Below are 12931 nucleotides of genomic sequence, written 5' to 3' on the forward strand. Positions count from 1 at the left end.
GCTGACCCAGGTTATGGACGCCGGAGAGGGACCGATCGGAACTAGCGGAAACCGGCCACTTTTTGATCCAGCACTGCGGTCATCCCCGGAGTCTGGGAAACCCAGGGTCTCCGGCGCTGCTAGGACCTCAGTCCCGGCTGGCTCGCAGCAGGGGCGTTGGCCGGGCAGCCGGGACCCCGGGCGTCCGGTCTGGTCACTTCGCGCAGGAACCTCCGCCCCAGAGCCTCTCCCGGCGGCTCTGCGCCCACAGCCCCTCTTCTCCCCGAGATTGTCCCCTGACCACGTTCCCAGTTTTCGGTAGACAATCGAGACTTCTTCCAGAGGGTCCAGCAGTGAGATTAGGTGTCGGTTGAGGGGTCCCAGGCTGTCTTTTCTATGCCGTGGGCACCTGGTTTCTTCTTTTTCCAAAGATTTGGGGAAACGGAATCTCAAATCGAAGACCTTAGCCCCCATTAGTAGCTCTTTGTGGGTCGTTGTGTTATAGAAACAGTGGCGGCAGAAAGAGACCAGCGGCACTGGAAGATGCAGAACAACAGGGTTTATTCAGCACCGGTGCAGGCTCAGCGGAGTCGCCTCCAGAGGCTGAGCGCCCGGACTTTGTTCTGGGTATCTTTTATACAGCACAGACCTCCGGGTCTTCAGGACTTTCTCTTTCAAGCAACTCAGATTCCCCCTCCTCAGGCAACTTAGATTCCCGCCGATGCCATGAGCAAGCAAAAGTACAGAAGTGGAGGTGGTGAGCAAAAGCTGTTTAAGCAAGATAACAGAGGCAGAAGGCAGAAAGTTGTTATTCTAAATGAGGGTTGGTATTCTAGTTGGGGGTTTCCACTCCAGTTATTTCGTCACTCAGTCGTGTCTGAGTCTTTGCGACCCCATGGACAGCCCGCCAGGCGCCTCTGTCCATGGGGTTTCCTAGGCAGGTATACTGGAGTGGGATGCCATTTCCTTCACCAGGGGATATTCCGAGATTGGAATCGAACCCGCAGCGCCTGCATTGCCAAGCGGATTCTTTACCGCTTAGCCACCTAGAAGCCCTTTGTAGGACTGGCCATAAATAATTAAATTTCCAGATTTCTCCCCTCATTGCCCTCACTCTCCTCATTTCGCCTCTCTGATTCAAATTATCTATCAACTGTTCATCTCTGCGGTGCTTTTCAAAGAAACTCAATATTTTAATTTTTTATCCTATTTGCACGGAGTCCTGGATGGCATTTTTCCGGGGCGCAGGTTGCGGGGGTGGGGTGGGGGGGTGGGGATGGGCAACCGTAGATACCTTACCTGTCCTGAAAGCCGGGAATAACCCCTTGGAAGTACGTTGTATGAAATCGTCTCTCCACTTGATATTTTACTGGGAACAGATATTCCATAGGAAATCTTTTTGTGGAGGTTTTTTTTAAACTTCTCTTGACGATCTACCCTACCCGTCCCTACGTTAGTCCCCTTCAAAAGATTTACTCACTTATTTAAGTTTATTCAACACTGTAAGATGTATTTAATTACTAGAGTTTGAAACACCGTATACAATATTTGCCAAGAGGTAAGAGAAGTGAGTTTCATAGGAAAAAAAAATATGAAGTATTACATTTTTGCGCTGTGAAGAATTTTTGTTTCACCTCTTTTCATTCCCCGAGTAAATATGATGAGTTCTTTTGGACACTTGTTTTGGTACTCCAGGATTTAGACTTGCAGGCAAGAAGTATTCGAGTATGATTAATTGTGTAGTAATAAACCTGCCTTGGAAATAATGATTGACATTTTTTCTGAAAGGAATAGATATGAGGGGTTTTCTGGGAAAACTAGTAGAAGTGGCTTATAATTTTCTTCTTTCATTTCCACAGAAACACTGGATTGGAGTGATTTTCCTGAATTGGTCAGACAGGGTTTGTGTGTTTAAAATTTCAGTGATGGTCGAGAGCACCTTCAGTGTCTTCAGGCTAAGGCTGCCTCGGAGCTTAGGGGAAGGGAGGAGAAGTACTTGAAGGCCCTCATGTACTTGAAATCATATGGTTTATAGCTTTGTCAGATTGGTTTCTTTCAGGTAGCAGTACACTTTTATGCTCTCAGTCATGTGTTTTCATAGCTTGATACTTAATTTCTTTTTACTGTGAACAGTATTTGATCTTATGGATGGACTTAACACTGATTGTTTAAGTCAGGTTTGTTGCTTACCTGTTAACTTATGTTAGTTGTGAATTAAATCCATACAAGTATGTGTATGAGTTTTTGCGTGACTATAAGAGTTGCCCTCATTTGGACAAATAACACAGAGTGGTATTGCTGGGTCTTAATATACATTTGTTGTTGTTATTCAGTCGCTAAGTCGTGTTCAACTCTTTGTGACCCCTTGGATTGCAGCTTGCCAGACTTCCCTGTCCTTTACTATTTCCCAGAGTAGTCTCAAACTCATATCTGTTGAGTCGGTGATGCCATCCAACCATCTCATCCTCTGTTGCCCCCATTTCCTCCTGCCCTCAATGTTTCGCAACATCAGGGTCTTTTCCAGTGAGTCTGATCTTCCCATCAGGTGGCCAGAGTACTGGAGCTTCAGCTTTAGCATCAATCCATCCAATGATTATTCAGGGTTGATTTCCTTTAGGATTGACTGGTTTGATTTTCTTGCCATCCAAGGGACTCTCAGGAGTTTCTCCAGCAGAATTCGAAAGCATCAATTCTTTGGTGCTCAGCCTTCTTTATGTCCAGCTCTCACATCCGAACATGACTACTGGAAAAACCACAGCTTTGACTATATGGACCTTTGTCAGCAAAGTAATGTCTCTTCTTTTTAGTATGCTGTCTAGGTTTGTCATAACTTTCCTTCCAAGGAGCAAGCATCTTTTAATTTCATGACTGCAGTCACCATCTGCAGTGATTTTGGAGTCCAAGAAAATAAAGTCTGTTACTGCTTCCACTTTTTCCCCTTATATTTGCCCTGAAGGGATGGGACCAGACACCATGATCTTATTTTTTTGAATGTTGAATTTTAATCCAGCTTTTTCACCCTCCTCTTTCAGCCTCATCAAGAAGCTCTTTAGTTCCTCTTCACTTTCTGCCATTAGTGTGGTATCATCTGCATATCTGAGGTTGTTGATAAAATATTTCTCCCAGCAGTCTTGATTCCAGTTTATAATTCATCCAGTCCAACATTTTTGCATGATCTGCATATGATTTAAATGAGCAGGTGACAATATACAGCCTTGATGTACTCCTTTCCTAATTTCGAACCAGTCCTTATTCCATATCCAGTTCTAACTGTTGCTTTTTGAACTGCATACAGGTTTCTCAGGAGATTGGTAGGTGCTCTGGTATTCCCATCTCTTGAAGAATTTTCCACATTTTGTTGTGATCCACACAGTCAAAGGTTCTAGCATAGTCAATGAAGCAGAAGTAGATGTTTTTCTAGAATTCCCTTGCTTTTTCTATGATCCAACAGATGTTGGCAGTTTGATCTTTGGTTACTCTGCTTTTTCTAAATCCAGCTTGAACATCTGAAAGTTCTTGGTTCACCTACTGCTGAAGCCTAGCTTGAAGGATTTTGAACATAAACTTGCTAGCACATGAAATGAGGGCAATCGTATGGTAGTTTCAACATCCTTTGGCATTGCCTTTCTTTCGGATTGGAATGAAAACCAACCCTTTTCCAGTCCTGTGGTCCCTGCTGAGTTTTCCAAATTTGCTGACCTTTTGATTGCAGCACTTTAACAGCATCATCTTTTAGGATTTGAAATAACTCAACTGGAATTCCATCACCTCCACTAGCTTTGTTCGTAGTGATACTTCCTAAGGTCCACTTGACTTTATACTCCAGTGTGTCTGGCTCTAAGTGAGTGACCACACCATTGTGGTTATTCCAGTCATTAAGACCTTTTCTGTATAGTTCTGTGTATTATTGCTACCTCTTCTTAATATCTTCAGCTTCTATTAGGTCCATGCCATTTCTGTCCTTTATTGTGCCCATCTTTGCATAAAATGTTTCTTTGGTATCTCCAATATCATTGAAGAAACCTCTAGTCTTTCCCATTCTATTGTTTTCCTCTATTTCTTTGCATTGTTCACTTAAGAAGGCTTTCTTATCTCTCCTTGCTATTCTCTGAAACTCTGCATTCAGTTGGGTACATCTTTCCTTTTCTCCTTTGCCTTTCACTTTTCTATTCTTAGCTATTTGTAAGGCCTCCTCAGATGACCATTTTGCCTTCTTGCATTTCTCTTTACTGGGGTTACTTTTGGTCACCACCTCCTGTACAGTGTTACGAACCTCTGTCCATAGTTCTTCAGACACTCTGTCTACCAGATCTAATCTCTTGAATCTGTTGGTCACCTCCACTAGATGGTGGAATAAACTCTAGTGGTTTTCTCTACTTTCTTGAATTTAAGCCTGAATTTGGCAATGAGGAGTTCATGATCTGAGCCACAGTAAGCTCCAGGTCTTGTTTTTGCTGACTGTATAGAGCTTCTCCATCTTTGGCTGCAAAGAATATAATCAAGCTGATTTCAGTATTGATCACCCAGTGATGTCATGTGTAGAGTTGTCTCTTGCGTTGTTGGAAGAGGGTGTTTGCTATGACCAGTGCATTCTCTTGGCAAAACTCTGTTAGCCTTTGCCCTGCTTCACTTTGTACTCCAAGGCCAAACTTGCTCCAGGTATCTCTTGACTTCCTACTTTCATATTCCAGTCCTCTCTGATGAAAGGACATCTTTTTTCGGTGTTAGTTCCAGAAAGTCTTGTAGGTCTTTATAGAACTGCTCAACTTCAGCTTCTTCAGTGTTAGTAGTTAGAGCACAGACTTGAATTACTCTGATGTTGAACATTTTGCCTTGGAAACGAACTGAGATTATTCTGCCATTTTTGGGTCTGCACCCAAGTACTGCATTTCAGACTCTTTTGTTGACTATAAGGGCCAATCCATTTCTTCTAAGAGATTCTTGCCCACAGTAGTACATATAATGGTTATCTGAATTAAATGTATCCATTCCCATCCATTTTAGTTCGCTCATTCCTAAAACATTGATGTTGACTCTTGCCATCTCCTACCTGACCTTGTCCAATTTACCTAACAATGTAGGTTCCCATGCAACATTGTTCTTTACAGCATCGGACTTAACATTTACCACCAGATACATCCACAGTTGAGCATCATTTCTGCTCTGGCCCAGCCTCTTCATTCTTTCTGGGCCTATTTCTCTGCTTTTCCCTAAGAGCATATTGGATGGACACCTACCAACCTGGGGGACTATAGCTTGGTGGGCTACAGTCCATGGTGTTGCAAAGAGTCAGACAGGACCTAGTGACCGAACAACAACAGCAACAGCAGTGAATGAAGATAACCTTCACCTCTATTTGGTGTTCTGAGTGTTTTGCTTTGTAGTCTTTAAATAATTGTGTAGTGTGTTAACTCTTTGTTTTCTTTGCAATTTCCCATTGACATTTGATATTCAGCACGTTTTCATATTTCCAGTTTCCCTCTGTATATTGTTTTTGGTCAATGGTTCTTTGAGATCTTTTGTCCATTGTTAATTGGATTGTCTTCCTACTGTTGGGTTTTAATAGTTCTTGGCTATTTTGAATACCAGTCATTTATTCATATCTTTGTCTGTGAATCTGTTTCTGTTTTGAAAATAAGTTTATTTGTGATATATTTGAGATACCACATGTAAGCCGGTGACCATACAGTATTTGTCTTTCTCAGTGTAACTTACCTCACTTAGTATGAATAGTTGTAGGTCTATCTATTTTGCTGCAAATGGCATTATTTCAATTTTTATGGCTGAGTAATATTCTATTGTATATCTGTACCACATCTTCTATTTCCATTCATTTGTTGATGGACGTGTAGGTTGTTTCCATGTCTTGGCTCTTGTAAACAGCGCTACTATGAACACTGGGTGTCTGTATCATTTCAAATTAGAGTTCTCTCTGGGTACATGCCCGGGAGTAAGATTGCTGGATCATATGGCAAGTCTAGTTGGTTGGGGAATATTCACACTGCTTTCTAAAGTGGACACACCACTTTTCATTCCTACAAAGCTAGTGGAGGTAATGGAATTCCAGCTGAACTATTTCAAATCCTAAAAGATGATGCTGTTAAAGTGCTGCACTCAGTATGCCTGCAAATTTGGAAAACTCAGCAGGGGCCACAGGACTGGAAAAGGTCAGTTTTCATTCCAATCCTAAAGAAAAGCAATGCCAAAGAATGTTCAAACTACTGTATAGTTTCACTCATTTCATACGCTAGCAAGGTCTTGCTCCAAATCCTTCAAGCTAGGCTTCAACAGTACCTGAACCAAGAACTCTTCCAGATGTACAAGGAGGATTTTTGAACCAGAGATCAAACTGACAACATGCATTGGATCATAGAAAAAGCATGGGAAATTTAAAAAAAAATCTACTTCATTAACTGCATGAAAGCATTTGACTGTGTAGATCATAACAAACTGAAAAATTCTTACAGAGATAGGAATACCAGACCGCCTTACCTATCTTGTGAGAAACCCGTATGCAGGACAAGAAGCCACAATTAGAACCAGACATGGAGCAACGGACTGGTTCAAAACTGGGAAAGGAGTATGTCAAGACTGTACTGTCAAGAGAAGTCTGGCGTGCTTCAGTTCATGGGGTTGCAAAGAGCCGGACACATCTTGGTGACCGAACAACAAAAATAACAAAAACAATTGGAGTACAGTTGATTTACAGTGTTACGTTAGTGTCAAGTGTACGCAGTAAAGTGAATAAGTTATACATGTACATTTCTCTTTAGGTTCTTTTCTCATGTAGGTCACTACTTACTGGTGAATTTTTTAACGGGTCTTTCAAAGTTGGTATGCTAGTGACAAATTCCTTTCATTTTTGTCTCAGCTGCTACATCGCTTCAGTCGTGTCCGACTCTGTGCGACCCCATAGATGGCAGAATGACCTTATTTTTTCTTAAGTTTTAAGGATCATTACACTTGCTATTAAAAATTAAGAAAAAATAAGGCCATTCTGAGACAAAAATGGAAGGAATTTATATGCCTGCTATTAGGGCTTCCTTGGTAGCTCAGCAGGTAAAGAATCCTCAGATCCCTGGAGAAGGAATAGGCTACACACTCCAGTATTCTTGGGCTTCCCTGGTGGCTCAGATGGTAAAGAATTTGCCTGCAATGCAGGAGACATGGGTTCAATCCCTGGGTTGGGAAGATCTCCTTGAGGAGGGCAGGGCAACCCACTCCAGTATTCTTGCCTGGAGAATCCCCTTGGACAGAGGAGCCTGGCAGGCTACAGTCCATAGGGTTGCAAAGAGTCGGATAGAACTGAGCGATTAAGCACACATGCTTGCTATTAATAATAAAGTTCTAGGAAAGTTGTTTCTTTTTAATTTCAAAACTTTAAGTATTTTAGACTATTTGGTATTTCTATCTCTGTTTTCTGCCATTTATTTTCATTGTATATACTTGAAATTTCCTGTTAAAGAAGGTCATGCTAGGGTTCACAGATTTTGTTCTGTTTTTTTATTTCTTTTTGTCATGTTAGACTCTGGTGAAACAGAGTGTTTTTGGTACAGGACTTAAGACATCATATTTCAGGCTTGTTTTTATTTTTTTTATTTTAATTGGAGGCTAATTACTTTACAATATTGTGGTGGTTTTTGCCATACATTCACACGAATCAGCCATGGATGTACATGTGTTCCCCATCCTGAACCTCCCTCCTACCTCCCTCCCCATCCCATCCCTCAGGGTCATCCCAGTGCACCAGCCCTGGGCACCCTGTCTCATGTATCAAACCTGGACTGGCGATCTATTTCACATATGATAATATACATGTTTCAATGCTATTCTCTCAATTCATCCCACCCTCGCCTTCTCCTACAGAGTCCAAAGGTCTGTTCTTTACATCTGTGGCTCTTTTACTGTCTTGCATATAGGGTCATTGTCACCATCTTTCTAAATTCCATATATATGTATTAATATACTGTATTGGTGTTTTTCTTTCTGACTTACTTTGCTCTGTATAATAGGCTCCAGTTTCATCCACCTCATTAGAACTGATTCAAATGCATTCTTTTTAATAGCTTAGTAATATTCCATTGTGTATATGTACCACAGCTTTCTTATCCATTCATCTGCTGATGGACATCTAGGTTGCTTCCATGTCCTGGCTACTGTAAACAGTGCTGCGATGAACATTGGGGTACATGTGTCTCTTTCAATTCTGGTTTCCTCAGTGTGTATGCCCAGCAGTGGGATTGCTGGGTCATATGGCAGTTCTTTTTCCAGTTTTTTAAGGAATCTCCACACTGTTCTCCATAGTGGCTGTACTAGTTTGCATTCCCACCAACAGTGTAAGAGGGATCCTTTTTCTCTGCACCCTCTCCAGCATATACTGTTTGTAGACTTTTTGATAGCAGCCTTTCTGACTGGCATGAGATAGTACCCCATTGTGCTTTTTTTATTTGCATTTCTCTGATAATGAGTGATGTTGAGAATCTTTTCATGTGTTTGTTAGTCAGGCATGTTTTTAAAACATCTCTCTTTTCTCTTTCCCAGTTTTAAGACACCAGTTTGCCCTTTGAAGTTCTGCTCTGATGGTTTTGGAAATTTGTTTATTTTGAGTATTTTTGTTCTTGTGAGATCAAGAATCACAAGTTCTAGATTCATAAATCACAGACTAAGTTTTTGCCTGTCAGTAGCCGTAGTGGTTACTTGGAAGACTTACTCCTGAAATTGCAGGATGGAGACTTTATGTTTTTTTGGAGGAAGCCAGTGATGAAACCCTTACTTATTTCATAATCTGGGAGGAATCACCATCAGAGTTTTATGGACGCTGGTGAACTTTCTTGTAAACTGTGCTCTTAACCTGTCCCTTAGGGCAGTAAGGCCCAGGGTGTATTGTTAGGGTGTGATGAGAAAGAGCTTGTCTGGCACATAATTGTACAGTGTCTTCTAAAATTTGGCTGAAAGCAGCCCCGAGTCACCCGAGTATAGGAGTTTTGTGGTCTAAGATATCATTGCCTCTTCCTCAGTCTAAGGTCTAAGTTTGAGTTAACTTTCTAACTGCATCTAATTATATATACCTAGAAGGAAATGGCAACCCACTCCAGTGTTCTTGCCTGGAGAATCCTAGGGATGGCGGAGACTGGTGGGCTGCCGTCTATGGGGTCGCACAGAATCAGACACAACTGAAGTGACTTAGCAGCAGCAGCAGCAGAGGGAAAAAAAAAGCAGAATCTGTGGTAATTATTACACAACTGAAAGGCAGTGCTCTTGAAGAAGAATATGTATATTCAGGGAACTGCATGTGATTTCTTCTAGAAGACTGAAGGACCTTGGGACTGTGGGGCTCTCTGGGTTTTTGTTAAAAGTTTGATTTCTACAGGTCACCCGGCCTCTGATGTTTGATGATAGCAGTAGGAGAAAGTTTCCAGTTCTTCACTGTGCGTCCGTTCATTGAAACCTCATGCAATCTCAATTTTCTGCCTTATAGTATACTGCAAATTGTGAATCATAAGGAAGAAGATGAAAGAACTTTTTTCACAAGAACTTAATTTTCCTCAAATGGTATTTGTTTCGTTTGTAAAACATTTTTGTTATTTCCCTAGGTTCTTGGGGCTCTGCCATGATTGTGGTATAAGTGATACTGTGACCACAGAAATTATGTATAAATAATTTTTGTTTCTTCATGATACTATTACCTTAGAGAGGAAGTGTGGAGAGTAAGATTCTCATGATCAAGTCATAAAATGTGTGTGCTCAGTCGTATCTGCTCTTTGCAACCCCATGGACTATACCCCACCAGACTCCTCTGTCCATGGGATTTTTTTCAGGCAAGAACACTGGAGTAGATTGCCATTTCTTCCTCCAGGGGATTTTCCTGATCCAGGGATTGAACCCCTGTCTCCTGCATTGGCAGGCAAATTCTTTACCAGTGAGCCACCTGGTCACATTAGGTCCCAAATTGCCAACAGAATCATATATAATATTCCTACTAGTGATGTGTTTGCCTGTGCTGTCAGTCTCAGACATCTTATTGTGCACACATTTTGGGTGTTTTAGGACTCACTGGTCTTTGAGGATGTGGCTGTGAACTTCACCTGGGAGGAGTAGGTTTCACTGGATTCCTCACAGAGGAAACTCTACAGAGATGTGATGTTGGAAAACTTCAGAAACATTGTCTCAGTAGGTAAGAACGAAGAAATTCCCTCCATTTGTCAGCTAGAGAACAAGTGTTTTTTACCTGTCTGTACTGTTCAAAGATGTAGAATGTGGAAAGGAAGGACACTGGTTAAGAATGTGGGGGTGGGGGAAGAGCACTCTCCGGTGGTTCAGTGGTTAGGACTCGGAGCTTTCAGAGCCATTCCTCAGCTTCAGTACCTGGTCAGGGAATTAATAGCCAACAAATGGCACGGCATGGAGGAAAATAAAAAAAAAACAAGAAAGAAACAGAAATTGGGCTGTGTCAGAGCTCATCATGGACCTAAAATTCAATAGTTTTTCTGTAATTTCTAATACTTTAGGATCATTATTCTGGGTTTGCATTTCAGAAGCAGAATGGGAACATCAAGACATTGAAAGTCAGTCCAGAAACCAGGGGAGTAAATTAAAGTGAGCCATGCTCAAAAGTAAAAGCATTTCTCAAATAAGAATTGTGGTCTACTGTGAAATTTTTAAAAGAAGCAAACAAAACAAATAGCCCCATTTTCAAATATACGTTGTTTTTTTTTAAGTATCTACCAAAAATATTCTCTTAAAAGTAATAGTAATATTCATTGTTTGCAATATAGTTCATGTGCAATCAATATTCATAAAGCCTATATTTGAATATCACTTTTTAATTGAAAGGTTGGTTGAAATTCCTTTGTACAGCATTCAGTATATTCAACTTGAACCAATTCACACAAGATAGAAAATTTCACTGTTCCTATAAATTCAGTAAATGGAAAATAATAAAGAAATCATTAACAATGTTTTCTCTTGATTTGCAGAAGTCCTTTGATAGAAAAAAGTCTCTGAAAAGAAAGATTAATTCCTGTGGAGAAAGCTTCAAACTTATTCTAATTCCCAATGTAAAGACAACTCTTGATTTGAAACCATGGGAATGAAGAGCATGTGGGAAAGTCTTCATGTATTATTCATCTCTTACTAGACACATGAAATATCATGCTGCAAACAGACCAGGAGAGCATCAAAAGTACCATGAGAAGGTATATAAATGTCAAGAATGTGGGTTAGCATTCATTCATCCTAGTTCTCTTAAAACACATGAAATGAGACATGCAGGGGAGAAAACCTATGAATGTCAGAAATGTGAGAAAGTATTCATTTATTCCAGTCATCTTCAGATGCATGAAAGCACTCATAAGGGACATAAACCCTATCAATGTAAACAAAATAGAAAAAGCTTTGAAAGTCTTGAAACCGTTGAAATACCCGAAAGAATTCACAGAGGAGAGAAACCCTATGAATGTAAACAGTGTGGTAAAGCTTTCAAACATTTCAGGTCCTTCCAGGGACAGAAAAGACATCACACAGGAGAGACAGCGTATGTATGTAAAACATGTTCTAAAGTATTCAGTAATGCCTGGTCTCTTAGAGATCATGAAAGAATTCACACTGGAGAAAAACCCTGCAAGTGTAGGAATGTGGGAAAGCCTTCACACTGAAACAAACCCGTAAGCAACACATGATAACACACACTGGAGATGGACCTTATAAATGTAAAGAATGTAAGAGAGTTTTCATTGATCGCAGTTTTCTTAAAATACATGAAAGAGTCACACCAGAGAGAAACCCTATGAATGTGAACAGTGTGGAAAAGTCTTTTGATATCAAAAATCCTTCCAACAACACAAAAGAATGCACATAGGTGAGAAACCCTATGAATGTAAAGAATGTGGGAAAACCTTCACTTGACATATACCTTCAAAAGTACATGGTAACGCACACTGGAGATTTACCTCATAAATGTCAGAAATGTGAGAAAGCATTCCTTTATCCCAGTTTTCTTTGAATATGTGAAAGGAGTTACACTGGAGAGAAACCGTATGAATGTAAAAAATGTGGGAAAACCTTCCTGTGGAATTTAGGTTTTTGAAAACATGGTAACACACTCTGGAGATTTACCGTATAAATGTCAGAAATGTGAGAAAGCATTTTTTTTATCCCAGTCATCTTTGAATGCATGAAAGCATTCACAATGGAGAGAAGCCCTATCAATGTAAACAATGTGGAAAAACCTTTAAATGTCCTAAAAGTGTCCAAATACATGAAACAATTCACAGAGCTGATACATGCTATGAATGTAAGCGATGTGGTAAAGCCTTCAATTATTTCAATGACTTCCAGGTCCACAAAAGTCATCACACAGGAGAGACACAATATGTATGTAAAACATGTTCTAAAGTATTGAGTAATGTATTTTATATAAAAAATAATAAAGTATTGAGTAGTGCCTGTTCTCTTAAAAACCATAAAAGAATCCACACTGGAGAAAAGCTCTATAAATGTAAGAAACGTGAGAAATCCTTTACAGTGAATATAACCCTTCAGCAACACATGATAACACACACTAGAGATGGACCTTATAAATGTAAAGAATGTGAGAGAACATCATTAATCCCAGTTCTCTTAAAATACATGAAATAACACATACTAGAGATAACACACACTAGATACAACACACACTAGAGATAACACACACTAGATATAACACACACTAGAGATAACACACACTAGAGATGGACCTTATAAATGTAAAGAATGTGAGAACATCATTAATCCCAGTTCTCTTAAAATACATGAAACTACTCACACTGTAGAGAAACCGTATGAATAGCACCAATATGGTAAAACTTTTAGAACTCCAAATGTTTTGAAAATTCATGAAAGAATCCATAGTAGAGAAAAACCTTAAGAATGTAAAATATGTGGGAAAACCTTCCACTTACGTTCAAGTAGATGA

At 40.2% G+C, this 12931-nt stretch overlaps 1 protein-coding gene across 1 annotated transcript in view; it reads left to right on the forward strand.

Moving 5' to 3' along the window:
- Window positions 1–12421, forward strand: part of LOC102409228 (zinc finger protein 564) — a 29855-nt gene extending 17434 nt beyond the window's left edge. Inside the window, exons 5-6 of the mRNA XM_006069352.4 lie at window positions 10027–10153; window positions 10956–12421. Coding sequence (XP_006069414.1) covers window positions 10027–10077 — 51 coding nt within the window. The 3' untranslated portion in view covers window positions 10078–10153; window positions 10956–12421. The remainder of the gene's footprint in view (window positions 1–10026; window positions 10154–10955) is intronic.
- The last annotated feature ends 510 nt before the right edge of the window (window positions 12422–12931 follow it).

The sequence above is a fragment of the Bubalus bubalis genome, chromosome 9, assembly GCF_019923935.1.
Source record: "Bubalus bubalis isolate 160015118507 breed Murrah chromosome 9, NDDB_SH_1, whole genome shotgun sequence".
Taxonomy (NCBI): Eukaryota; Metazoa; Chordata; class Mammalia; order Artiodactyla; family Bovidae; genus Bubalus; species Bubalus bubalis.